At 37.1% G+C, this 26,637-nt stretch overlaps 1 protein-coding gene across 2 annotated transcripts in view; it reads left to right on the top strand.

Annotated features, from left to right (window-relative positions):
- LOC127663071 (rap guanine nucleotide exchange factor 2-like) overlaps window positions 1-12,369 on the top strand; it is a 167,185-nt gene extending 154,816 nt beyond the window's left edge. The window contains exons 26-29 of one of the 2 annotated variants that reach the window (XM_052154485.1): window positions 158-359; window positions 1,938-2,389; window positions 2,540-2,788; window positions 9,131-12,369. In XM_052154485.1, coding sequence (XP_052010445.1) covers window positions 158-359; window positions 1,938-2,389; window positions 2,540-2,788; window positions 9,131-9,156 — 929 coding nt within the window. In that variant the 3' untranslated portion in view covers window positions 9,157-12,369. Of the gene's footprint in view, window positions 1-157; window positions 360-1,937; window positions 2,390-2,539; window positions 2,889-9,130 lie in introns of both variants that reach the window. The other variant, XM_052154486.1, reaches the window with a different exon arrangement.
- The last annotated feature ends 14,268 nt before the right edge of the window (window positions 12,370-26,637 follow it).

Genomic DNA, 26,637 nt, shown 5'->3' with positions numbered 1-26,637 from the left:
AAGGCAACTGCATATGTAGACACTGGGCAGCAAGACAGATTTATAGGTTTTAGATCAGTTAAGTGTAATTTAGGGTAAGAAACAGTTGTACCACAATGCTATGTATTGGGACAAAATAAAGTTTCTGATAAGGTTGTTCTGTGCACTGATTTGCCAGGTTACGGACGAGCAGGTGATTACATATCAGACTCTGGCCACAGTGAGATCTCCTCACGCTCTAGTCTGTTGAGCACCTCCTCCCTGGATATGGGGCAAGAGGAGCGCAAGCAGCGGTATGGAGGAATGGCTGGGGAGGTCCATGGTAGCGGTCACCGGCTAGAGCGCAGGGCAACCGCTGACCCTGACCAGTACAGCTTGGGGTAAGCACCACTCACAAGCTTTATCCAAACCCTTTGTGGGTTTGTATTCTGTATTAACCCTAAAATGCATATGTTGGTCAAAAAAGACCCAGGTGAAATTTAGATGCTTATTCTTTATCAAATTAATAGCAATGATAGTTTACATATAAGTAAAATTTTTAAATGGTTTTTGTTTAATTCTGAAGAGTTTCACACATGTTGAAAATAAAGTAGGAGTTTAGGGTGACAGTATCAAAAAGTGCAATTTCCATGTTTGGTGGTAACATACAAAATGTTTCAACAGCTACATACACAGACACATACATATAAGTACAATGGACTAGAATCTAATATTTCTTATAAAACAAATAGTTCTAAAATGACAACTGTAAGTACTCTTTATTTCTGTATTACTCTATATATATATTGCTGTATGTTGCTCTGAGTGGTGAGGCGTACTGAAAAAAGAAACGTTACAGGTTCAAACACACTATGGAGTGAACCAGGAGATATTACCATTGTGCACTTGCTGTGAACTAGGCATCTAACCTCAGGTTGCTCCATGGGGACTATAGGCATAATGCCATGCACTTATGTCATGCACACGTAAATATAACATAAATATGGTATTTTACATATATTTATTCACGTAACAGATGAAAAATGAAAACAATCAGTGTATTACTGTCCAAGTGTAATACCATGAATAAGTGAATTAAATACCATAGTTAAAAACATATGGGTTACAGTACATACGACCCGCATATACATTTCAGGTGTAGTGATGCAAATTCTCTTATAATTAAAAATAAATGTTTAAAAAGTCAGTTCTTAGGGTCAAAGACACCTTAATTGGGGTATACCTGGAGTGTTAGATCAAAAGACCACTTCATGCAAAAAAAAAGTATTGTCAAAAAGTACATGGCCATCATTTTTATTTTAGGGTTAATGCCTAACCGGGTTAATTAATAAAAATAGATGACCCACATATCCATTTTACGGTTAATACTAAATTGCTGATCAGAGTTGGCATTTATTGTTGTTTCTTGCTGTTGGAGACAAAGTAATGGAACTATTTAACCCTCATTTTACATTTGGGGTTAATCTCCCAGAAAACATATTAAAGGGATTTTTCACCCAAAATTGTTAAATCTGTCATAAGTTACTCACGCTCATGTTGCTCCAGACCTATATGACTTTCTTTTTTTTTTTGTGTGGAAAAGAGATGCTTCAGTCACCTTTCACTTTCATTGTATGGAAAAACAAGATGCATTGAAAGTGCATGGTGACTGAAGCTGTCATTCTGCCTAACATTCTGACTTTTCTTAATCCACTGAGAACTGATTAAAAACAAAATTTCAACTTGATAACCTGCATCAATCATCCTCTATGAAAAAAGTGCATTACTTTTGTGTGGGATCCCAGAGACCCCAAATATAAAATATAGTAAAGGGGAAATAAGAGGATAATCTTATTATAAAGCTATTATTATTACTGTTGATATCTCATGTACATCATTTGAGAATATAAAAACAGTATAGTCAATCTTATAGGAACCAGAATGTAAATCATTTTGGATTCTCACTTATCCTCTTTCAGGTCCTACTCATCAATGCAGGACTGCCGGGGTTTGTATGCTGGCGCCACAGTGCTGTCGTCCCCTAGCTCAGAAGAGCTCACCCAGGACCAGGGCGACCGGGTCTCGCTCGACGCTGCTGATTCTGGCCGTGGCAGCTGGACTTCCTGTTCCAGCGGTTCCCATGACAACATCCAGACCATGCAGCAGGGGCGTAGTTGGGAGGCGCTGGCAGAGGGGGCGGGACTCTGGGGAAGTAGAGGCAGCTGGGCTTCGGCGTGCTCCTCCTCATCATCTGCGGCATGTTGGGGTGAGGACTCAGAGGGCGACACGGGCACGATCAAGCGGAGAGGAGGAAGAGACGTGACCACAGATCCTGAGACCAGCAGCATCACCTCCACTGGATCAGAAGAGTCCAGACAGCACAGTCGACGCCCATCACCCATCACTGCAGGCAACACCAAGACTGTTATTAGTAAGAGTTTCCACATAAAACAATGGCTTAGGCTCATGTCCTAGTTGAAGTGTAACTGTTATTCATGCTCCTCTGCAAGAGCCATAGTTATTATTTTGGCATAATAAAGTTGTATGCAGGATCCAAAATTTACTTCTTGCCTCCCTCTAGCACGGAAGGATGGTCGCTATCGGGACCCGCCACCCACACCGCCAGGCTACACTGCACTGACCATCTCGGACGTGGCCGACGGTTCGGCACACTCCGGCAGGAGACCCCCAGACTACACTACGGCCTTGCAGCGCTCCCGCCTCGTCACACACTCCCCTGACTCCCAGCAGCCCCCTGCTGGAGGAAAGTCCACCCCGTTGGACCCCCGGAGCCGAGAAGAGGAGGAAGCAGAGGAGATGGAAGAGGAGGGTGAGTGCTTGTCTCCCAAACTCAGAGCTCAGAGGAGGAGAGGTCCACACACAGCAGTTCCCCCCAGGCCATGAGTTACATAAGCCACCCCAACAGGAAGGTAAAACATCCCAAACTCCAGTTACTTGCAAACACACACACACACACACACACACACATACACAATGCACAACAATCATTTTCTTACTCAGCATTTTTGTCTGGTTTTCTAGTCAAAATATATAAACATCTCTATATCAAGATGTATTTACTTGAGAGGCAAAATGACAGGGATAGTTTATCCAAAAATGAACATAATGGCATAATTTACTAATTTATGGAGTGGAATTTCCAAACATGTCTGACTATTTCTACCATGGAACACGAAACGTAATGTTAGGCAGAATGTTAGCATCAGTCACCTGTCAAATTCACTGAGGCTAGCGTCTAATTTTGTGTTCCATGGAAGATAGAAAGTCATATGGGTTTCGAACAAGATGAGTTGAGTAAATAATAAGAGATCTGTAATTTTTGGGTGAACTTCCTTTACAACAAGAAAAAACTATTTGCCAATGGGTTATTATAAATAAACTGGTCTTAAGTCTTTATTTAATTATTTATTTTATAATATTTTTACTGGAAAGCAAGACAAAAATACTGAGTAAGGAAATGTTTTATTTTGCAGTGCACGCACCCACTCAGACACACTCACCTCACGTACACAAGTGCACATCTCAGCAACCAATGCATGCCAGGAGGAAAGCTCCTTCACCTACCCACCATCACTCACCACCAACGCATCTCACACAGTGCATGTGTCACCACGGAGACAGCCTGACACCCCCCCCCCACCCCCCAACGGCAACATCACAGTCATTGCTCCCTTCTCTGCTGTGTGTATTGCTCTCACCCATCGGTGCTCACAGGAACATCACTAGATCTGCCATCATAAATGCTTGAACAATTGCTAAAATTAGAAGTGTAATAGTTGTGTTGTGAAATAGCACATCAGATAGCAAGAAATGTTTGACAATGATTCGTTTTCATCACAATTATGAGGCTTACAATAGTTCTACAATGCAGTGTTTTAATTATTACATCCTGTGCATGCTTGTCTTTGGTATGGTAAGGCCAGAGTACAGTTTATTTGTTTATTCTATTTGTTTATTTTTTTTGTTTGTTGAACTGTTCCAAACTCTAGTGAGCTGCCTACCTAGCAAGATTGTCTAGGTATTATGTTGTATGTGCGCTCTGGATGCAAAGGTTGTTCCAAACAGTAGCCAACTAAATTATGCTGCCTTAGGGGCTGTTCTTGTTCTGAAAAAGCTTGACACAGTGTAACATATACAAGTTTTAGTTGTTTTTAACTTGAACCAGCGTTTAAAAACATGTCACTCCTGACCGAGACACTCCGCACCGGTCGAAGACGTCCATGTACCGCATGTTTACATGGAAAAACGACTGAAAAATAGCTCAGATTGATATAAAAACGTGTTCAGTGTTAACGCCCCCTTGTGCTGTATAATGGCCATAATTTAAGGCAGCAACACATCCCTGATAGCACATCTACATCTCCCAGACATCTTTCTGAAGTGTGCGTGAACATATAGAAGACAAATTTTGTTTTGGTTGTTTGCTCATCTGCAATAGATCTTTAAGACGTTTCCTCTCAGATTTTAAAAATATGTTCAGCAGATGTCTTCAGGGCGTTTATGATTTAGAATATTTGTAAATCTGATCTTTTAAGATGTTTAGAAGATGTTACTTAGAATGTGATGCTTTCCAGATGAAACATTCTTTAAACTGACATCTCTGAGATGTACATGTGCTTTCTGGGCTGTATCCTTGATCCCAGAATATATTGTGATGAGCTCAATGAAAATTGTCATCCAAGATGGGAAAAGTCTATTAGAAATGTAGTTAAAATGTACACCGTACTCAAAGAATTGGTTAAAATATTTATATGTAATTAGAAAATGATCTATTTCACCCAATGTGTGTTTGTTTTAGCTTATTAGCATGCTTAGCAACATCTGCTAACATCTAACTCTATTGGAATCAGAACTGTTTAATTTTTTAATCGCCTTTTAACCAAATAATATAGAAGCCTAAAGAAGACCACTGTAGCTGTTGAACTGCAGAGCCATACAGTTTCTCCCTCTCAATACAGATGTTGACATAATAGGGCTGGGTATTGGTACAGAATTCCCAATTCAATTCAGATTCACCAGCTCTCGATTTTGATTCAATATCGATTCATATGTGTTTATTCAAGTTATAATGTTGCTTGCATATAAAATCAATTATCTCCTAGCTAATGCTGTTAATTATATAGGGGACTGTTTTAACTAGGTTCATTAGGTTCATATATATATATATATATATATATATATATATATATATATATATATATACGCTTAATATGATTATTAAAGTGTTTTAGCCACACATTAATGATATTTTGAGGTGAAAACTGTGATATGACTAATGCTATTAAAATTTAATATTTTTAATAATTTTTATATTACAATTTACAGACTCTGGAGACAATACAAGTAGGCTTAAACTTAGGTAAGGTTCAAATAGAAGACACACAATACAACTATAAACAAAACAACACAAAGAAGGCGGATTCAGTAATGATGGGGATTAAATACATTTTGTTAAACACGAAATGTGCAGTAGTATACATTCATACCCAGTACTGTTAACCTAATCATTTTACAGCAACTAAACCTTATTAATTAAACACTTAACCAAACACGACAGTAAGCACAATATCCCTCGAGAACTTTGATTAATTAAAGAGGACCTATTGTGCAAAATTCACTTTTACATGGTGTTTGAACATAAATGTGTACCACCCTACAATGTTAAAAGTCCACCCACTCCTCTTTCTTGTATTTCTATTAATCAAAAAACGGTTTATGAATGACGTCACGGTAGAGCAGATCTCGCCCACGACTGGTGACGGACTCCACCCTATTATCATAGATAATCACTCCCCTGAGTGATCTACACAAAGTCCGCCATTTTTTTCCATGCTGGAGCAGATACAGTGAGAAGAATAATGTCTCAGCTTCATAAGTGTCCAGTTGTTGGCTGTAAAAGTGGACATAAGAGCATAATGAGCAGCAGCTCATTTGCATTTAAGAGACGCACACGAAAACAGCGTGTTTTTGATTCCACCCAAAAAGAGGCATTAATAACATGGTACAATAAATGATCCGTGTGGTATTTTGAGCTGAAAATTCACAGACACATTCTGGGGACACCTGAGACTTGTATTACATATTGTAAAAAGGGGCATAATAGATCTCTGTATGAACAGGAATATAAGCAATGCTCCGATCATATGTTAACTCGTCATTACGTCTCTGCTGGAACCACTGTTGTTATGATGATCGATTTAGTCTTGAATAAACTTGGATGTTTCTCAAACACACTAAACCACCACGTATCCAGCATATATGGTTGACTGCAGCCACAGTGGTCTTCTTTTGGCTTCTATATTTGTCAGTTGAAAGGCAATTGAAAAATCCATTCTGGGTTTTATGGCTTTTTATGAAGCAGAGTATGTGAGCGGCAACAATTTCCCACTCCACGCTCAAAGCGTTCTTTAATCACTCCGCTCCAACTCTACTCTGGGTTGTATATTTTCTTGCTCATTCCACGCTCCTGGATTAGAGAAACCCTGCTCCGTGTTCGCTCCATGGAAAAATTAGCACCTAACTACCTCTCCACTGTAAAGTTATTTCAGTATGCTTTTAAATATCACAACCCTTCCAGGCAGATGATGTATTAAATGAAAAATAAATGCACAATACTAGAAGAAAAGCTAGAATGTGCTTTATATAACACTTTATTTAACACTAACATTAGCCCAAGACTAAATACAATTATTTTTATAGGTTATAAAAATCAAATTAATAAATATTAATATAAAAATATTTAAAATTTTTTGAATAAGCCTATGTACTGTATTATTGCCTAATTATTGCCTAATATTTTCTATTATTGCACTTCTTTTAATTTACCTTACCCTATAAACCTTTTTTATCAAAACTAAATAAGACTGTAAAAACTATATGTCTAATGCAGAGTTCACTTTTAGAAATACTAGCGTTTTAATTTTTTACGATTTTAAATCTTCCTCTATTCACATTTGCTGAGCTTCTTCATCTGCAAATGTGTAATGCATAAATTAGCTTATACGGCACTAAAATACATTTAGATCGCAATCAATTAAAGTTAGACTGTGCAATATTAACATATTGATTAGTTCAGTTGATGTTTTATGTCATTAAATGTTCAATTCTGTTTAATGCGGGACGTAATAGCCTACAGTTGTCATATATGCACATAAGATTTTCATGCAAAAAGTTTTAATTTGGCTTAAATCTTCAGATCTTACATTAAATACTCAAAAAACTGTAACCATATATTTTAATAAGACTAGTAAACCTAGAGCTTTTCCATATGTTTATGTTGATGGTCAGAAGTTAAACAATGTACAAGAAGTTAAATATTTAGGGGTTATTCTGGATTCAAATCTTTCTTTTAAAAAACATGTTAAAAAAATTACTAATACAGTGAAATATAATATAGTGACGTTTAGACACATTAGAAATTCTCTTAATTTCGAGGCATCATGGGTTTATTTGAATGCAATGATATTTTCTCATATTAAATACTGTATTTCTTGTTGGTCGCAAGCAAACAAGATAACTATAAAGCCAATTATATCACTTTATAAACAGGCCATAAAAGTATTAGATAGGAGATCTTTGCAGTATCATCATTGCGGTATATTGAATAAATACAGGTTATTAAGCTTTGAAAATGTAATTGTTTTTTCAAATGTAAGGTTTGTTTTTAAAATAGTTAATAACATTGCTCCTCCCCCTTTTAAAAGATATGTACATCTTTGTTCAGAACAGATGACAAGGGTTTCTAGATCTACTGCACAGAGAGATTGCAGAATTCCTAAATGAATTTCAGCATTTGCTCAATCTGCCTTTTCATACAAGGCAATTAAAGAATGGAATAAACTACCTGATGATCTTATAATTTCTTTAGATTTTTATACATTCTCCAGAAATGTTCAAAATTGGCTTTTGGGAATTCAAACCTGTCATCATTAATTTTGTACAATGTTAGAATTTTATTGTTGATGTATATGTGTGTATTTAGGTGCATATTTTTGTAGTGTTTTATGTTTATATTCCTTTATCTACCTGCCCAGGGACTGCAGATGGAAATTAGCTAGTAGCTAAATCTGGTGCAAAGCATCTCTTCTCTTGTGAGATTAATGTTTTTGTGCATGGTCCCTGACAAATAAATTAATAAATAAATAAACAGTTAAGATTGAGATGCATTAGATTAGAATGATGATATGATTATTCAAAATATTTAATAGGGAGAGAGATATGTATTACTGACGTTTAGATTTCACCACATGTGAACGGATTATCTTGGTGTTTTTTGGACATGTCTTTTATAATTTCACAACAAACCTTTGATCGTGGCAATCACCTCTCCACTCGTGTTTTCCTTCGCATCCCGTCATTCATTTTCAATACATGCCAGTTGATGAAGGATTAAAGAGACGAGACACGAGCATGTAGTTAACTCAAGCTTTACCGCAACCTTAACTCAATAATAGTGAGCATGAAAACATAAAGCGAAAGTAACTTTCTCGCTGGAGGACGAACATTATTAAGTGCTGCTAGATGTCCAATTAGTATTTTTTGTATTATTGTCTCGATTCACTGTTGTCTGCCCTGTGTTTTGCCTCCCTGCTTGTAACAATTATCACATTATTTCTGGTTATATCAGAAATTCCATCTTTCCTTCATGCCAATAGTGTTTAACTCTTCTTAACACGTGGTGAATTATTGCATTAAGGTCTGTTTACAGGTGTTATGCCTGTGACAGAGCATTAGTGGAACGCTCTTGGAGCGAGAAAAAACAATGAGGCTCTGAATTTTTAAAAACTCGCTCCTAGCTCTAGGCAAAATCATACCGCTCCACTCTTCGCTTGGCTTCCGCTCCACTCACATACTCTGTTATGAAGTACCAAAAAATTATTCAACAGCTTTTGTCAGGTTTTTCATTGTTAAAATAGCCAAATTTATCGTATATTTCTCCCCGTTTTTCTCAAAGTAATGAATGAGTATCTATGGTAATGGGGAATCGCTAAATCCCCCAGAATATGACGTGTTGCCAACTGTATCTATAGTTTACGAGGCAGCTCTTTAGTGTTTAGAATAGAGCCTAACTACAGTATACTGTATGTATAGGAGACCTTTGCATAGGTCTTTTTGTCCATAATTCTGACAGATTCTTTCTCTCTCTCTCCAGAGGATGAACAGGTGTCCGCTGTTTGAAAGGGGACGACACTGGCTTTTATTCGCTTGCTGCAATGACTGATGGCCCATATAGGGGCTTCACAGGTCAAACAGACAGCCAGATCAACCAGTCTACATCTTGCTGGCACTGCCTTTCTCCCTCCTTATGGATTCATCTCCCTACCCTGCCTTAAAGCATCATGGGGGGTTTGTTGCCCTGCATGCTCAATATACTGTGAAGAAAGGAGGCGAGCAAAAATAGAAAAAAAACGATTTGGCACTTTGAAGAAAGGAAAAATGAACTGAACTGAAAACCGAACAGTGCTTTGACATTCACACAAGAACAAACTACTGTTAACGGTTATCCTCAGACAATGTCCCCCTTTTCCTCTGCTTAATGGTCACAAAAATACATTTAGTAGTTCCCTATCAGCACTTTTTACTGTTTCAAGGTGTAAACTCATGCATACACTACATTTTTCAGTCGCCCAATTCTCGTAAAGGGCATATACAGTTTGGAAGGTGAAAATGGCTTGAATATGTTCAGGCTACATCTCATCAACACCACATCAGTTCATATGGCAACACTCATATATGTGTGGTTCTGTATTACAGTATTATATCGACAGAGCTCGGCTTGAGGGACAGATACTATTCTCCTGAAGAACTGGAGGACTACATTGTGAAAACTGGAGTTTGCATCGTGACTCCAGACATATGTAGCACACCACTTTACTATGGAAGGTGCAATGTGGACAGGATCCTGTGTGAAGCCTTATTGGGAGAGTGAGTGATATTATTGGTTCATGGCCTTAGTGTGTTTGGGATCCGTGTAAAAGTGTGAATGAAACATCAGGTTTGGTCAAAGGCCTCATAACAAGTGTGATATGGAAAAAAACTGGTCAAACTCAATTTAATGTGACATCTCTTTGAAGGGAAGGTACAAGTTAGGACAATCCAACCTGAGAAATAACATCTTAAACCAGCCTAAACTGTTGTGCTGGTCTTAATTAGTCTCCCAGCCTGGTATGGCTGATCTGTTGGCTGGTTTTAGAAGTTGATCAGGCTGGGTGACATTTTGTATGACAAGAGCAACTTTGCTATTGAACACCTCTACTGTTCAAAATTAAAAGGAATATTCAGTGCTCAATACAAGTCAAGCTCAATCGACAGTATTGGTGGCATAATGTTGATTACAGCAAAATGCATTTCAACGGATGCCTTGGTTATAAAGAAAAATAGCAAAAATTGTGGTTACAATAAGGCTATTACAATGGAAGCCCATATACATTAAAATACACACTTAAAGTTTCAAAAGTATAGCCACTAGTCATTAACTTTACATGTGTTATGTTGTTATGTTTACAACATGTTAACATTTGTGTCATAACATCAGGGATTTACCAACGTTACAGTATTTACTATATTACTGGGTTTACCGGCATTATGCCGTCATGACAACACAGTTGTAATAATAGATATAACTTAATGATAAGGTTATTAAGTAATTTTTTTTCACACTAAAATCACTAAAATCAATTCACACTAAAAATGTTGACATGTATAATGTTTACATCTTGTGGCTACACAGTTTAAATCATTGTATTTGAATGTTTATGGACTGGCCCCAATAACCTCTATTGTAAGTGCCTTCCTGTAATCATGACTTCCGCTTATTTTTAATAAACAAGGGATGAGAGGATTTGTTTTTTTTTTATGGCAATTAACATTCTTACACAAATGCTGTCGATTGATCTCTGCTTGTATTGAACTCGCAAACCTTTAAGCGATCTTTGGCTGTGGCACACCGCCCCCTGTTGGTGTAAGTGAACACAGCAGGCTACTCAGGCAAATGGGGTTGTCTAATTTGGGTGCTACTTTCTTCCTGTTATTTAACAGGTGTTAAATACCATTAAGGAGATGTGTTTTGTGCCTGAAAATTGGTGGCTTTTGTGCTGATTGTTTTTACGAGTGCTCAAGTCATGCATGTTTCTCTTGGTGTGTATGGAGTGGGCCATGATCAAACATGCTGCACAACAGCTACCGGAATCACTCACAGGAACCCAACTGAAATGTGCTTTCGAGACTACGGTGGGATAGGAACATACAAACCCACCAGAAGGCTGCCAGTCAGTGAACTTAACCGGTGAGAACAAGTCATGTGTATTCTTTTGTTTTTAATCACTGAGTTAAGCTGATCACATTGATCAGTAGTTAGAAACAATAAACAAAAAAAAAGAAAAAGAAAAAAATAAGTTTGCAGTGTTTTCCACTGTACCCTGTACCATCACTTCTACTTCAATGTTTCTTTCTCTAATTGCCTGTTTGTTTGTAGATTCTTGTTTTTTTTTATTATTATTTTGGGTTCCCACACATTTTTTTTTTTGTAATGGTTGAAATGGATACAGTTGTTGATAGCAACACATTTGTAACAGTAAATATATGAATCATCTCCTTCCATTTCCTTTTTTTTTTTTTTTTTTTTAGTAAATATTCACACCTTTTGGCAAGCCAAGATGAGTCACTTGTTTTGCTAAATAAGTTGCACAAATTGTACAAGCATAAATACAACAAGGTAAATAGTAGTATGTAGCTTATCTGCTACTCTGTTCAATTTGTGATGTCAAGTGAGAAGTGTACATTTAGCGGTGAAGATTCTCTCTTTTGTTTTGACTGCTTTTACCTGTATGTCTTTTAAAAAGACAATTGGTGGAGTATGTATTTGTTCTTATTTTTGTCTTTTTGTTTTGTATTTTAAATACAATAATTGTAAATATTGGTTATATTTTTGTTGAATTGTAGAAATGTATGATGATTATGCCTCAACATCCAGTTAATATTAAGCTGGGAGTCAATAAATTCGACAAAAATGAATCAACTTATAGTTTTAAATGCACATTATTATTATTATTATTATTATTATTATTATTATTATTATTATTGCTATTTTTTGTTTTGTTTGTAAAACATTGTTTCTTTTAATGACCTCTGGCACCATCTAGTGTTTGCACAAGATAAGACATGGAAGTAACTTGAAAACATGTATCTCATACTTTTCTAACTGACAAATGTATGTTGGGGTTAATAAAAAGACATCCATATCTATATGCAGTTTAGTACTGTTTGCTTATCAGTAATTCTTCTAAAATTCTGACAGCCCAATGTGGACATACTCTCACAGGGTTTTTCCTGGCTCAAAATGAGGCGGTGGTGTCAAAGTCTGGTCATTTTAATGTAGTTTTAGTCAATGAAAACTGTTGACATTTTAGTAACATTTAGGCATATTGGCATTTTAGTCTCTGAACAATGTAAACATTTTAGACATAAGAGTATTATTGATAAGCATTTGTCAATCTTGTCTATCCAAAACCAATATATATATACACACACACACATACACACATTATTGTTGCTGCAACATGTTGCAAGCTGCAGAGAGCGGGTTTGAGAGACGAGCATCTCCGTGTTAGAACTTTAAATCTCTCCCGGTCTTGACTCCCGCTCAGATTGGGTCTCTTCCGCGACTGGTTGAAGCAGCTCTGACCACACAGAGAATGACAGTTTTGGAGTTTGTGTTTATTTACATGACACACTCCCGTATTATAGTTGAACTTAAATTAAGGATGAAATAAAGATATATCGACAAGCTGTGATCTATGTTTCTATCAAACACTCGGGCTGCAGCGCTCCTTTAGTCTCGTGTGTCATCAGTATAGATTTATATGATCTCAAGTTACGTTAAATTACATCAAGTGACTATTCGACAAATGGACATTTTTTATTATTATTGCCGAGATTTGCAGATAAAAATGCCTATCCACCGAGTGCAATGCTTGTTAGTGTTTTCCACATAGACACCAACCAGAGTTTTGTAGACAGCCGGAGGCGGCACGAAATTTGACGGAGGCATCTACTAATTCTCTATGCAGGAAAAACCCTGTCTCAGTCACATTAACCGTGATTCCACATGATTTCAAATATAATTGATTATAATTTTCACCATTTTATACGTATCCTATTGTCATTGTAGAACAGGGTACAGCGGATCCCGAATTAATGACTCTAACGATCCTGTTCTTTTGAATCTACAACAGGGGTTTTCAAAGTGTGGGGCGCACCTCCTCAGGGGGGTGCTAGAGCATGGCAGGGGAGGCGCGGAGAGTGGTAAAACATTTCATTAAAAAATGTATTAAGAGAGTTTAATTATTATATTTATTATTTAAACTGTTCTGAAAATAATGGGCAGAAAATACAAAATATCAAGAATCTTTGTGAAGATTCTCTGATATTTGTCAAGCCTGCCAATAAAGCAGACATGTAATTAGTCTGGGGTTAATAAATAATTACTCCATTAAAAAAATAATTACAATGGAGTGGTTTCTGAGACCACCAAATTTGAATCCTTCCGTTTCAGGGGTCGAAGATGACGATACATTGAGCAGAATTTAAGTTTAGGGTTTACATGGACAGGATCAGTTGATGCCACTGAAGCTTCATAACACTTTGTGCTGCGGCAATGCACATATCATCGGAGAGACATTGACTGGCTGCCAAAGATATGTCCTTCATCCTTGATGGTAGGAGAGGCAGCGGTTTCTAAGCTTGATTCTATTCCCCTCTGACAATACAGTGGTTCGGCACATAGGATGTGAAGGAGCAAGTTTTAGCCAGCATCAGGCACAGTCCATTTTTTTTGCACTCCAAATCGACAAATCCACGAATGTGGTCAGCTGCGCACCGCTGTTAACATATGTAAGGTATGTGAAAAACATGTACATTCAAGAAGAATTTCTATTCAGTAGTCCTTTGCCCACCCACACACAAATTCTCATCCATATAAACTGGATGTTATTAGATATTGAAAGATGTCTTGATAATTGTGCTATGTTTCAGTTGTTTGGCAAACATGCTCTGTATTGTTCTTTGATTCTTTAGAAACTGAATTCCACACAAACTTGTGTCATGAAAATTGCAATGGTGTTAGTGTGTATAAACTATTATCTATACATGTGTGAAAAACGTCATACAAGTCAAGTAGGCACAGCCATTAACCAGGAATATAACAAATGGCACTCCATGTCAAAAAGGTTGCCGACCCTTGCCCAAGCATCAGCTAAAAGTGACGTAGCATTGAAATGATCAACCAATAAAGGACTAATAATGTTTCGACTGAAACCACGTTTCCCTGAAAGGAGGGAATAAAATACTGCGTTACTAGCAACTAGATGACCACGCTACTGAATCTTCGCTACAGGGGCTGAGCATCACTCTGTACCCTCCAATCAAGTATTCTGATGAGCGCTGTGTGCCATCGTATATGGCCTGATGACACACGAGGGAGGCGAAGCACAAAAGCGATATCTGCCATTTGAAATTGGTGAAATTTTAAAGAGTTTCACGAGAGTTACACCTGCAAAGATAACCACTAGCGTCAGCTAAAAGTGACACAGCATTTTATTCCCTCCTTTCTGGGAACCATGTTTACAGTCGTAACCTTATTGTTAATACTAGTGACTTAAGTGTTAATGTAGTACTGCTCATTAATCCTGCATAGTTACCCATTAATGACAGAACAGTATTTCAAAAGTGTTACCGGAAATGTTACATGAACCGATTCTGCCCAGAACCGTTTGGCTCAACAGTGGAAAAGCGGCTACAGTCACATAATCTGTACTTAATCAGTAAACTGTGAGTCTTCATCATGAAATGATTTGTGCATCCCTTTTGATGTTTTGAACATGTTTATGTCATTATTGATGCTGTTTTACAAGTTTGAATGTTTTTCATTAAATTAAATATGTTCATCCAAATATGTAGGTACTCTTCATTTATTCTCCCTTATGCCATCTCAAACTCATATCTTTCTTCTGCTGAGCTCAAAAAAAGATATTATGATGGAGATAGTGTATTTTTTCATACAATTCAAGTATAACACTTTATGCCCTAAAAAGAATATAAAGACCGCAGGAAGATAATCCATATGACTCGAGCGGTTTAATACACGTGTACTGTAATGAATAATCAGTATTATGTCAGAACAGACCAAAATGTAACTCCTTTTCACTATAAATCCTGCTATCTGCATGATTTTAAACTTGATTATACTCAGGGGCAGGGATAGATTACCGACCGGGCCAATGGGGCCAGTGACCAGGGGGCACTGGGCTTTAAGGTTGCGTGATGCAGTTTGGCGATCCCCCGCTCGAAAACCCATCAACAATGAAAACGATAATTGGCCACAGGGCCTTTGCAAGTCATAAACCATCCCTGCTCAGGGATGAATCTAGAAAATTATTTTTGGGGTGGCATGGGTACTTTCAGGGTGGAAACACAAAAGTAATTGCCCATGCATTGTTATTTTTGGATTAAGGTAACAAGCTTAATTGCAACAAGTATTAGTTAAGGCAGAGGCTATTTGATTATAAGTGCAAATAGTGACAAATGCTATTTTCACTGTAAGCGAAGTGTAAAAAGCAACCTCTTTGCACTAAGTGTAAATAGCTTTAGATGCTATATATATATATATTAGATGATATATAGATGTCATGACTGCTATGTTGCTTGGAACTGCACCCAAGACTTTGTCAATTGTATGTTTGAGTGACAATAAAGGGATGTGATTTTGATCATAATCTACCAATTCCAAACATTTTACTCTCTCCAACTTCTTCCACTGGCCCATTTTGCAGTGACTTAAAATTCACTCTATGACAACAGATAGGAAAATACCTTTAGACTTACAAATTAGACCATAAATACAACTGTAAATAAAAATCATTGAAAAATATACCATGACCTATAGATCTCAAACATTATTATTAATATTTAACATATAACACTAAGATATAAGACTCATATAAAACTTTGATGGTCAGAGACATCATTTGATATTACACTATATTTTCAGAGTTTAGACATGAACTTTATTTATTAACACCTGCTGGTGGATCTCAAAACTACAAAAGTAGGAACTGAGTTTAAACTTTGCGCTAAATTAAGACGTGGTTTTCAAAGTCTTGGGAGAAGATCCAAGCAACAAAGCAGTCATGGCAATTACAATAAACATCTAATTTACATATAACACATTTACACATCTTGTTTACCCAACACATGTACAATATACACCTGTATACAAATAAAAATACACAGTATTTTATACTCTTTGTGGCTTGCCGAATGTCTCACCATTCACCAACACATGATTGTTTAAAACTTTCTAGAGATAATTTTCCTGCAGAAAGTGTTGGTGCGATTGCAAACCTTGAAGTCAATGACACTGTTTTGATTTCCTTTCTCCAGAATTTGTTGTACAGCCTACTCCTGGTGAACAAGGTTTGAAATTAACACCTGGCAAATGCAGATTTTTCATGCTGAGTAATTTGCTGATGTACCAGCCACTGTGGAAGGTGACCAGTAAGACTTCTTTGATATATTACAAGAAATTAGACACAAAGACGTGCATTTTATGAAACTTGATTATATTTTGAAGAACAGACGAAAGAAAAGATGCTGATGCGCGTATGATTTGATGTGTGCGCGCAGTTAGCTCTGCTGTTCACGAGTGCAATGAAAGCGCTTCTCCAAGACATTCATAGAGTACTGGGACTCGTTTCCCAATAACTATTGACCTTAGCTGTTAAGAGCATTTTCCAAGAACGATTTTATGAACGTTGGTTATTTTTTATGTGCACTCAGGGTGTGATATAGCACCCACCACACTCCAAATGCGACAAGGCTCAATCCAGTTTGCAAGCTCCTCGTTCAAATGTATTTAATGTGCGAGTAATTTTGCTCTTCTGCCCACAACAGCTGGATGACATGTAAGACGTCTTGGCGTGACACATGACAAGAAATGCTGTTAGTTAAAAAGACCCACTTGAAGAAACACACTTTATTATGTTTTTAAGAACAGACAAAAGAAAAGTCGTCAGTGCTCGTGTCTGATTTACTGTTCAGAGGCGTGCAACAGGACCCTGTCTTATGGAATAAAGCGCATGTAATGACTTATCACTCCTTTTTATCAGTTTCATTCAACTGAAAACTGTTTGGAAGAATAATGTAGTCTATGAGAATGCTGCAAATGATCTCCGATCATCTCGTGAGTTTTGCTTTATTTCCACGAAGCAGTTCACTCTTAAATATTGTGAACACAACTCTGCATGTTCAGCAACATATACATGTATCTTTGTATTGAAGAAACAAAGCCAAAAGTGATTACATCAAAAAAGTAAAACAAGACATGTTCACCTTGAAGCTAATTTTTTTTCTTTTCTTTTCTTTAGGCAGCATAAACTGTATTAACAAATGCAATACAATAAGAAAACATATTTGGCAGCATTATTTTGGGAACACAAGGGAATTTATTAGGCTTATTTATTGTGATGATTATTATAATAATCTTTACATTTATAATTGTCTTTAGTTCTTAATTTGTACCTGTTTCCACATACTGATACTTGCGTGATGGCAAATGTTTGAATTTGGGGAGGTGGTTATATAGAATATTTTTTAATCACGTTTTATGTTTCGTTTAAAGTGCAATTTGAATTTAGAAATGTCTTTTAAGTTTTTCTTGTTTCAATAAATTTGTGTAATTTTTAAAGCAAAATCAATAAAGCAAAAATATTCACCGACTTTGCGGGTTGACCATAAAATCTGATATCATGATATTTAAAAAATATTTTGTACATATCGCCCAGCCCAAAAGGAAGTTACATTTTTCATGAACAATTGTATACTGAAATAATTTTATGGAGACCCGCACAAACACGTGTACTCAATTCCATATTGCAAAATGTTACCTATTAATGTTTGCATATTTGTTTGTTTTTGAGTCTATGGGCAATATAAACATTTTATTTTATTGAGAAACTTTGTTTTTGAAAATAGTAAATTATTGTGGTGTGGCTCTTTCGGAAAAAAAAATCAACCAAAAATAAAAACATTTGCTCCTTAGTCAAAAAATTGTTTTACCTTGAATCATTTATTTTACCAATAATTGTATTTATTTTACATGATTTTAATGCTAAGAAATTGAGAAATCAAAGAGATCTGCATGATAGTAATTATTATAATAATATACACTGTATATTTATTAATATTATAATAGTAATTCACTCGCTGCTCCCAATAACGCACAGAGGATGAGAAGCGAAATAAACATATTAAGAACAGAAACTAAATCCATCAAAATAGTAAAGGTAAATGTGCTGTTGTGTGATCTATTAAGAACAAAGTGTCTGAAACATTCTTTTTTTACATAGAAGAATAAAATATGGTTCTTTTATCATTTTCATATTTACCTGTCTTATAATGGTAAACAAACTGTGGTTGCTTGCTTTACACAACAATCAGACAATCTCTTCTTATCCAAGTTAGCTGTAATAATCTCTCAGTAGATGACAGTAATTCAGTATTTTTGTTTGCGATCTGCCATTACAAAAGAAGAAGACGATGCTGCCTCATTCAGAGACAGAAATATGCTGCCAAATCATCTGACGTTTTGATGGTAAAAGTTTGGCTTCTACGCAATAAGGAAGGCTATTAGTTATAATCTGACCAACATGATGTAGTGTTAGGTCACACTACACCGCTACTTGCTGGAAAAAGTAGTTTGTTACAGGAAAAGCAACACTGTTTTAAAAGCAGCTGAGCTACTGTAAAGCTACTGAAAAATGTATTTATGTTAGCAGCATCGCTACATGTAGTTAGCTACTCCCCAATAGTGGGGGTGGGTGCTTTCAAAATGTTGATTAATAATCCTCCAAAAATCTTCACTGCAAAAACTATTTTTGTAATCAGTATTCTTTGTCTTGTTTTCCAGTAAAAATATTGAAACATTCTTAAAACACAATTGTACTCCTTTAAATTTCCTAACAATTTTCCATAAAATTAAATTGTAATTTTTTATAAAACTTCTTGCCATCTTCACTGTTTTGCTTAGATTGATGAGTGCAGCAGTATGAGTCTGGGGGGAAAGATCCATGGGTCAATTCTGTGCTTCAGTCCCGCATGTGACATCAATTTTACACAAAATAATTTACTTTCTCCAATAAACAGTCAAATTCCACTATGGCTGTAGAGAGGACAAGACAAGCCATCCATCTACAGTATACATAGTTTATGTATCATCACATGATGTCACATAATTAGGCAAACTAAATATGGGATCTCAAAATGGGGTTAAAGCACCTCCATCAGGAAAATAGGTCAATTATTTTAAAAGCAAAATGCTATGCCATCCATCTTTATTTGGTTAATAAATAACAGACAAGGCTGTTCGGATTGATTCATAGATTTACATTTAGGCATATTCATTTGGAAAACACGTTTATGCAACGTGACTTACAACGCATTCAAGGTTTACATTTAATCAGTATGTATGTTCTCAGGTAATCTAACCAATGACCTTGACATTGTTAGTGCCATGCTGTACCGGTTGAGTCAAAGGAACAGTTGGGTTTATTTGAGGTGTATACAAATATATGGATTCCAACAATTTAACTAGAATGATGTTACCTATTTTTGACCAAAGTACTTATTCATTATTACTGGCCATTTTGTTGGCTGGCAAACCTTTCTATACAGTTTCCATATACTGAGCAGCCAGCAGGAACAGGAGCTAAGTCAAATCAATGCTCATTTAATGTGCTGTCTTTTGAGAAATAGTGGAACAGGGCGGACTGGCCATCAGGAGCACCGGGCATTTACCCAGTGGGCCATTGAGCATTTTGGGCCACCTGCTGCTGCCCAAGTACCTGCCCATCCTACAGGCAATATAGGCGTCCGCTCTATGCTCCTACAGGGCTGCGCTAACCTGTAACGGAGCGAGATTTCTATAGATAAAACAATATAATGGCTTTGCTTGCATAGTGGCATGAGTGTTTTAATCTTTAACTCGCATGGACTTGATTATTTGACATAAAAATCACAATAACGGTGACAACCAAAAACAACATACAGCATACAAGTATAAGATGAGATCTGAATAATCACAAAATGACAAATATCTGCAAGTTACAACAAATACAATAACAGCAGTGTATATAAAATCTGCAAACAGTAAAACTATGAGCAGTACATAGTCATTTGCATAATTTCTTCATACTGCAAAGCTTAACTGGGAGCTGAAGTGCGACTTGCTGAATAATGCTCACACCTGATAAAAATGCAGAAATTAAAAATATTACTTTGTGGCTATTTGAGTCTTTGAGGCTTACTTTGTTTAAATGACAGCAGAAACAGCATTTGTCAAAGCATTGGGCTTTTCTATTTTCTTAAGAATAATCTGGGGAAGGAATTGAAACACTGCAGATATAAAGACACAACACAATTGCTTCACTAGGAAACGAGTGAACGTATGAGAAACTGATCTGCAAATTATCTGCAAAGATCTACACTTTAAAATGTATATTTATTTATTTTTGTACATATATTTATATTATATTTGTTTATATTTATACATGTACATATTCTGGCCAATTTTGTTGTCATTATTTTTATTTTTAAATAAACATTTACACAGTTATGTCGGTAACTGACATGACATTTTAAGCATTGTCATCAGTGTCCTGCTGTGTGACACTTTCTTCAGCTAACTATTTAAAAAATATATTTTATGAACTTGTATAGCTATATGTACATATATTATTATTATTATTATACTTGTTGTTTCCACAACCTCATATTAACTAAGACGATAGTTTATTTGCACTTCTAGAAAAAAAGTTGAAAGGTGATTAAGACCTTTAAAAACTTTGAAGAAATGCTTAAAATACACACTTTCCCTTGTACCAACAGGGGGGAAAACGTTTTCAGACATGTCTGAAATATAAGTTCTTATTTTTAGTGCTTTCTCTAAAAAAATCCACTCATCACATTTACGGTGGTTTTATTGACTGATATAGGAATGACATCATAATAGGTATGACATAGGTAGAGTTCAAAATTATTAACTGTCAGAATAAGTAACTGTCCGAGGCCTCAGACTTTAAATGCTCGTACTGAGACCTGAAATGATTTGGTCTGAGGTTGAATTAATTGTGCATTCATTATTATATACACTCGCCTAAAGGATTATTAGGAACACCTGTTCAATTTCTCATTAATGCAATTATCTAATCAACCAATCACATGGCAGTTGCTTCAATGCATTTAGGGGTGTGGTCCTGGTCAAGACAATCTCCTGAACTCCAAACTGAATGTCAGAATGGGAAAGAAAGGTGATTTAAGCAATTTTGTGCGTGGCATGGTTGTTGGTGCCAGACGGGCCGGTCTGAGTAGTTCACAATCTGCTCAGTTACTGGGATTTTCACGCACAACCATTTCTAGGGTTTACAAAGAATGGTGTGAAAAGGAAAAACATCCAGTATCGCGGCAGTCCTGTGGGCTGAAAATGCCTTGTTGATGCTAGAGGTCAGAGGAGAATGGGCCGACTGATTCAAGCTGATAGAAGAGCAACTTTGCCTGAAATAACCACTCGTTACAACCGAGGTATGCAGCAAAGCATTTGTGAAGCCACAACACGCACAACCTTGAGGCGGATGGGCTACAACAGCAGAAGACCCCACCGGGTACCACTCATCTCCACTACAAATAGGAAAAAGAGGCTACAATTTGCAAGAGCTCACCAAAATTGGACAGTTGAAGACTGGAAAAATGTTGCCTGGTCTGATGAGTCTCGATTTCTGTTGAGACATTCAGATGGTAGAGTCAGAATTTGGCGTAAACAGAATGAGAACATGGAGCCATCATCCCTTGTTACCACTGTGCAGGCTGGTGGTGGTGGTGTAATGGTGTGGGGGATGTTTTCTTGGCACACGTTAGGCCCCTTAGTGCCAATTGGGCATCGTTTAAATGCCACGGCCTACCTGAGCATTGTTTCTGACCATGTCCATCCCTTTATGGCCACCATGTACCCATCCTCTGATGGCTACTTCCAGCAGGATAATGCACCATGTCACAAAGCTCAAATCATTTCAAATTGGTTTCTTGAACATGACAATGAGTTCACTGTACTAAAATGGCCCCCACAGTCACCAGATCTCAACCCAATAGAGCATCTTTGGGATGTGGTGGAACAGGAGCTTCGTGCCCTGGATGTGCATCCCACAAATCTCCATCAACTGCAAGATGCTATCCTATCAATATGGGCCAACATTTCTAAAGAATGCTTTCAGCACCTTGTTGAATCAATGCCACGTAGAATTAAGGCAATTCTGAAGGCAAAAGGGGGTCAAACACAGTATTAGTATGGTGTTCCTAATAATCTTTAGGTGAGTATATATATTTTTATAATAATAAAAAATTATTGTATATATTTATTTTTTTGCTCTGCTAACCTAAGAATTCTCAGTTCATCAAAATTAAACCTTTGGCTCTGCACGCCACACAAAAAAACTATGTTCAATTCTTAGCCTTTTCTCCTGGCAGTGAAGACTGTATATAACACTTTCCCAAGAAAACCAAAAGGTGGGACAACCTACAGCAAATATTCACATTTTTTATATGTGAGGGTATGTAGGTTAAACTGCACTGCTCTTAGCTTTGATGTGTCAGCACAATGGGAAATATCCATTTTTATCTCTCTGTACTCTGATTTCATCCTGCCATTTGTTTAATTTTTGGTTAATTAATTTTGCCATATTCAAAGACCTTAGAATGCTGAACTCTGTCATTAACAATATTAGCACAATCCTGCTGACCATTCAATCCAATGCACAAGAGACACTGAAACAAATACAAATGAGTCCATGGGATGGCTGATGAGAGAGACAGTCCTGTTGCATCAAAGACAGTTTTTAATATGCTGGGGTTTTTAACACTACTGTAAATTGTCTACTGCTGTGTCAGTTGACTGCAGTATATATTTCTGGCTTGTATAATGACTTTGAGAATGTCTCAAAGACTGCAAGCAGCTGTATGCCACTTAATTTCCCATCTGATTTAACTGTGCAAATAAACTTACTTGAGGATAGAAAAGAAATTAGCTATAAAAAGAGAGAAACATATGATCATGAAGCCTGCAGGGAAGTGTCATAACTACAGGGGCCAACTAGAAAATGATGCCTTTGTGAGTGAATCATGTTTCCCGATAAAGTCATTTTCAGATCAATAAAAAATATTACAAATATTTATATAACTATTTGTTTTAATATTTGATGAGAGTATTTCTCTCATCAAAGTTCTCTTGTTTCTATTTTTATAAAAAAAAAATTATCTTGGATGGCCATTATTTCTTTTATTTCTTATACTATTATTATCCTTTCTTATACCACGTCTGTTGAATGCTTGATTCTGGTTGGTTGATGGACGTGCAATTATTTTTAAAGTAAATGCACAGCTATGATGTATTTCCAGGTCTTGACCGCATAACGGTTCCATATCACTTCGCCATATTATTTCAGTTATATCAAAGAGCCCTACAGGCTACCACAACAAAATAACCAATTAAAAGAAAGACACTGGTTAAGTACATCGGATAAAAATGACAATGTCTATAATTTCCTAGATTTATTTCAATTTCAGTTGAAAAGTGCCCCCCACACACACACACACACACACACACACACACACACACACACACAGACAGCAAAATAACCATATAAGCAAAGACACATCACTTTGCCAAATTATTTCATTTATTTCAAAGAACCCTACAGGCTACCAGAACAAATTAACCACTGAATACAATCAATCTCCCCTGTACTTACACATGCTCACACACACACACACACACACACACACACATACACACGCGACCAACAAACATCGGCCTCACTCCACGTGACTTTATCAATAAAAGTTTATATTATCCTAAATAACAGTTTTTTTTAAACAAATTTGGCCCAATTTGTCATGCCCAATTCCCAATGCATTTACATTTATGCATTTGGCAGACGCTTTTATCCAAAGCGATTTACAGAGCCCTTATTACAGGGACAATTCCCCCAGAGCAACCTGTAAGTGTCTTACTCAAGGGCACAATAGTGGTGGCTGTGGGGATCGAACCAGTGACCTTCTGATTACCAGATTACTAGTTATGTGCTTTAGACCACTACACCACCACCACTCCATATGCTACACCACTCCACTCCAATGCGTTCTAGGTCCTCGTGGTGGCATAGTGACTCGATTCAATCTGTGTGGCAGAGGCGAAATCTCAGTTGCCTCTGTTATTCCCACTGAGATCTAGCACATGTGGAGGCTTCACTCTATTCTCCGCAGCATCCATGCACAACACACCATGTGCCCAACTGAGAGCGAGAACCACACTATAGCGACCACGAGGAGGTTAACCCAATGTGACTACCCACCCTAGCAATGGAACAATTGGTTGCTTAGGAAGCCTGAATGGAGTCACTCAGCACGTAAATTAAGTGCAATAGCTCTCATAATGAGGGCTCAAATGGCTATTCCCATTCGCCTATAGCCTACATATAGTCTACCTGTGAGTGGCCGTGCTCCAAACAGTTCTGGTGGAGTGTGAGGACCCCACAGTCACATTAAACTCTCGCACATCTATACCATCCGATGAGGGCATTGCCATCGTGTTTTACAAATGGTCATGACATGTCATTGTTCATGCGAATAAGCCGTTTCCATCATTTTAATGTGCATTGTAACTTATGCAAAACACTAGAAAAACCACCTCCTCCTAGCGCATTATATGTTATGCTAATTTTGAGAGTTTATTTGCATATCAAGGATTTCCATTCAGGATTTATAATGCACATTTTCAAAATGTGCACAAAAATAGTTGGATGGAAACGCAGGAAATGCCGAAAGAGATCGGTGAAAAGGGAGTGATATCGAACTAAGGTTTGTGCCAAGCAAACAAACAAAGTATAAAGTACCCTTCTATATAATTATTAAATGCCAACATACAAACTTTGATAGAACAAAGAACAGAAAAAACAATACAATGCCAAAAAGAGAGAGAGAGAAAGATAACACTAACAACTAGACATACAGCCACACAGTGGCAAGATGGGACTTGGAGCTGCAGCAACAGTTATGGTATATGATGTTGAGTATGATTTATCAAACATGGGGTTGCAGATGTCAAGGTGATTTTTGTTTCTGAAGAATATATTTAATTTATTAACCTTTGTGTGACCTTTGGGACATTTTTGTTTTTTCAATCATTTTGGCTGTGTTAATGCCAACGCCATACATTTAGCCAAAAGGTGCGTATTCGTGGGGGAATTTTTATATTTCAACCTCAGTTTCTATAATACATCTATAATACACTGTGTGCACAAAATAGTTACACTCAGGACCTTCAAGACAAAATGTCCCCATTGAAACCCATTAAAACTGGAATAATTGATCCCAGTGGCATTAAAGCATAACATCATGAATTCTATGATATTATGCTTTCATTCCGGACCCCTGGCTGCAAAAATAAACTTTTAATATTTTCCTTCAGATGGAACCATTTTTCTCATGTTTAGCCTATGGAGCAATCACATGTCCCACCTACAATTTGCTGTATTATAGAGTACTGCAGGCCACTTGAATAAATGATGCAGATAAAATTGTGTGGGTGTGTTGGTATGGATGACTGAGTGTGATTTGTATGTGTGTATTGAGAAAATGTGTGTAAGTGTTAAAAACAACAGTGGGATTTTGTAAACAAACTGGCATTTGAAGGGTTAACATTTTATAGTTATGATCAGGACTGATGTTGGATAAATATGTCAGTGAAAGTGGAAAATAATATTAATATATAATTTTTTATGGCAGTTTTTTGAAGCAGACATGTTTGTCCTCTAAGGTTTGTAATTGTAATTTTTTTAATCTGACTCTCAGGGCCGGCCCAGGCTCAGTTGGCACCCTAGGTGGGATTTTAGATTGGCGCCCCCAAGCAGTAAAATAAACATCAATACCTGACATGAACAGTCATTAACTTGGGATTCTTACCTTTATATTGCTCCTTTATTCTGCTCCTCTTTTTGTGCCGCTCCCTGCCTTGTGCTCCTAATAATTTGGTTATTTTTTACATACGGGTATAAAAGGAGCTGGCTCGCAGCCACTCATTCATGTTTTGTGCTGAGAAGCCGAGACATGGTCCTGGACATTCAAGTGGGTAGTACAGTGTTGTGGCAAGAGGGACACAACATCTCGTTCCCTCCATCAGTGAATGGAGGTTAAGACAGTAACCAAGACGTTCCCCTCCTGTCACTCACTCGACGTTTTATCGATGTAGTGACACTAGGGGGTCCCCATACGAAATGCCACAACTAGCTGAACTGTGTTATGTGGACTGCCGATGCAGGTGCAAGCAAGCAGCTGCGTGTGTAATAGCAGGTGAACCGGTCTGCACGTAGCCTCCCCCAACACCCCAAAACTAGCATGGGAGCAGGCCGCACCAGCCACAGCCTTTTCTCTCTATGTTTTTTTCTCCACAGAGTATTAGATTCAGCTGGAGCCAACTAACGCTATTATTTTGCGGGGAAGGTGTTCTTTTCCTTTCCTAAAGACACCGCAGAGACCACATCCTGCCTGAAGGGAGGTAAC

The sequence above is a fragment of the Xyrauchen texanus genome, chromosome 23 (genome assembly GCF_025860055.1).
Source record: "Xyrauchen texanus isolate HMW12.3.18 chromosome 23, RBS_HiC_50CHRs, whole genome shotgun sequence".
Taxonomy (NCBI): domain Eukaryota; kingdom Metazoa; phylum Chordata; class Actinopteri; order Cypriniformes; family Catostomidae; genus Xyrauchen; species Xyrauchen texanus.
The sequence above is the reverse complement of the archived record's forward strand: the minus strand, read 5'-3'. Positions and strand labels throughout refer to the sequence as shown.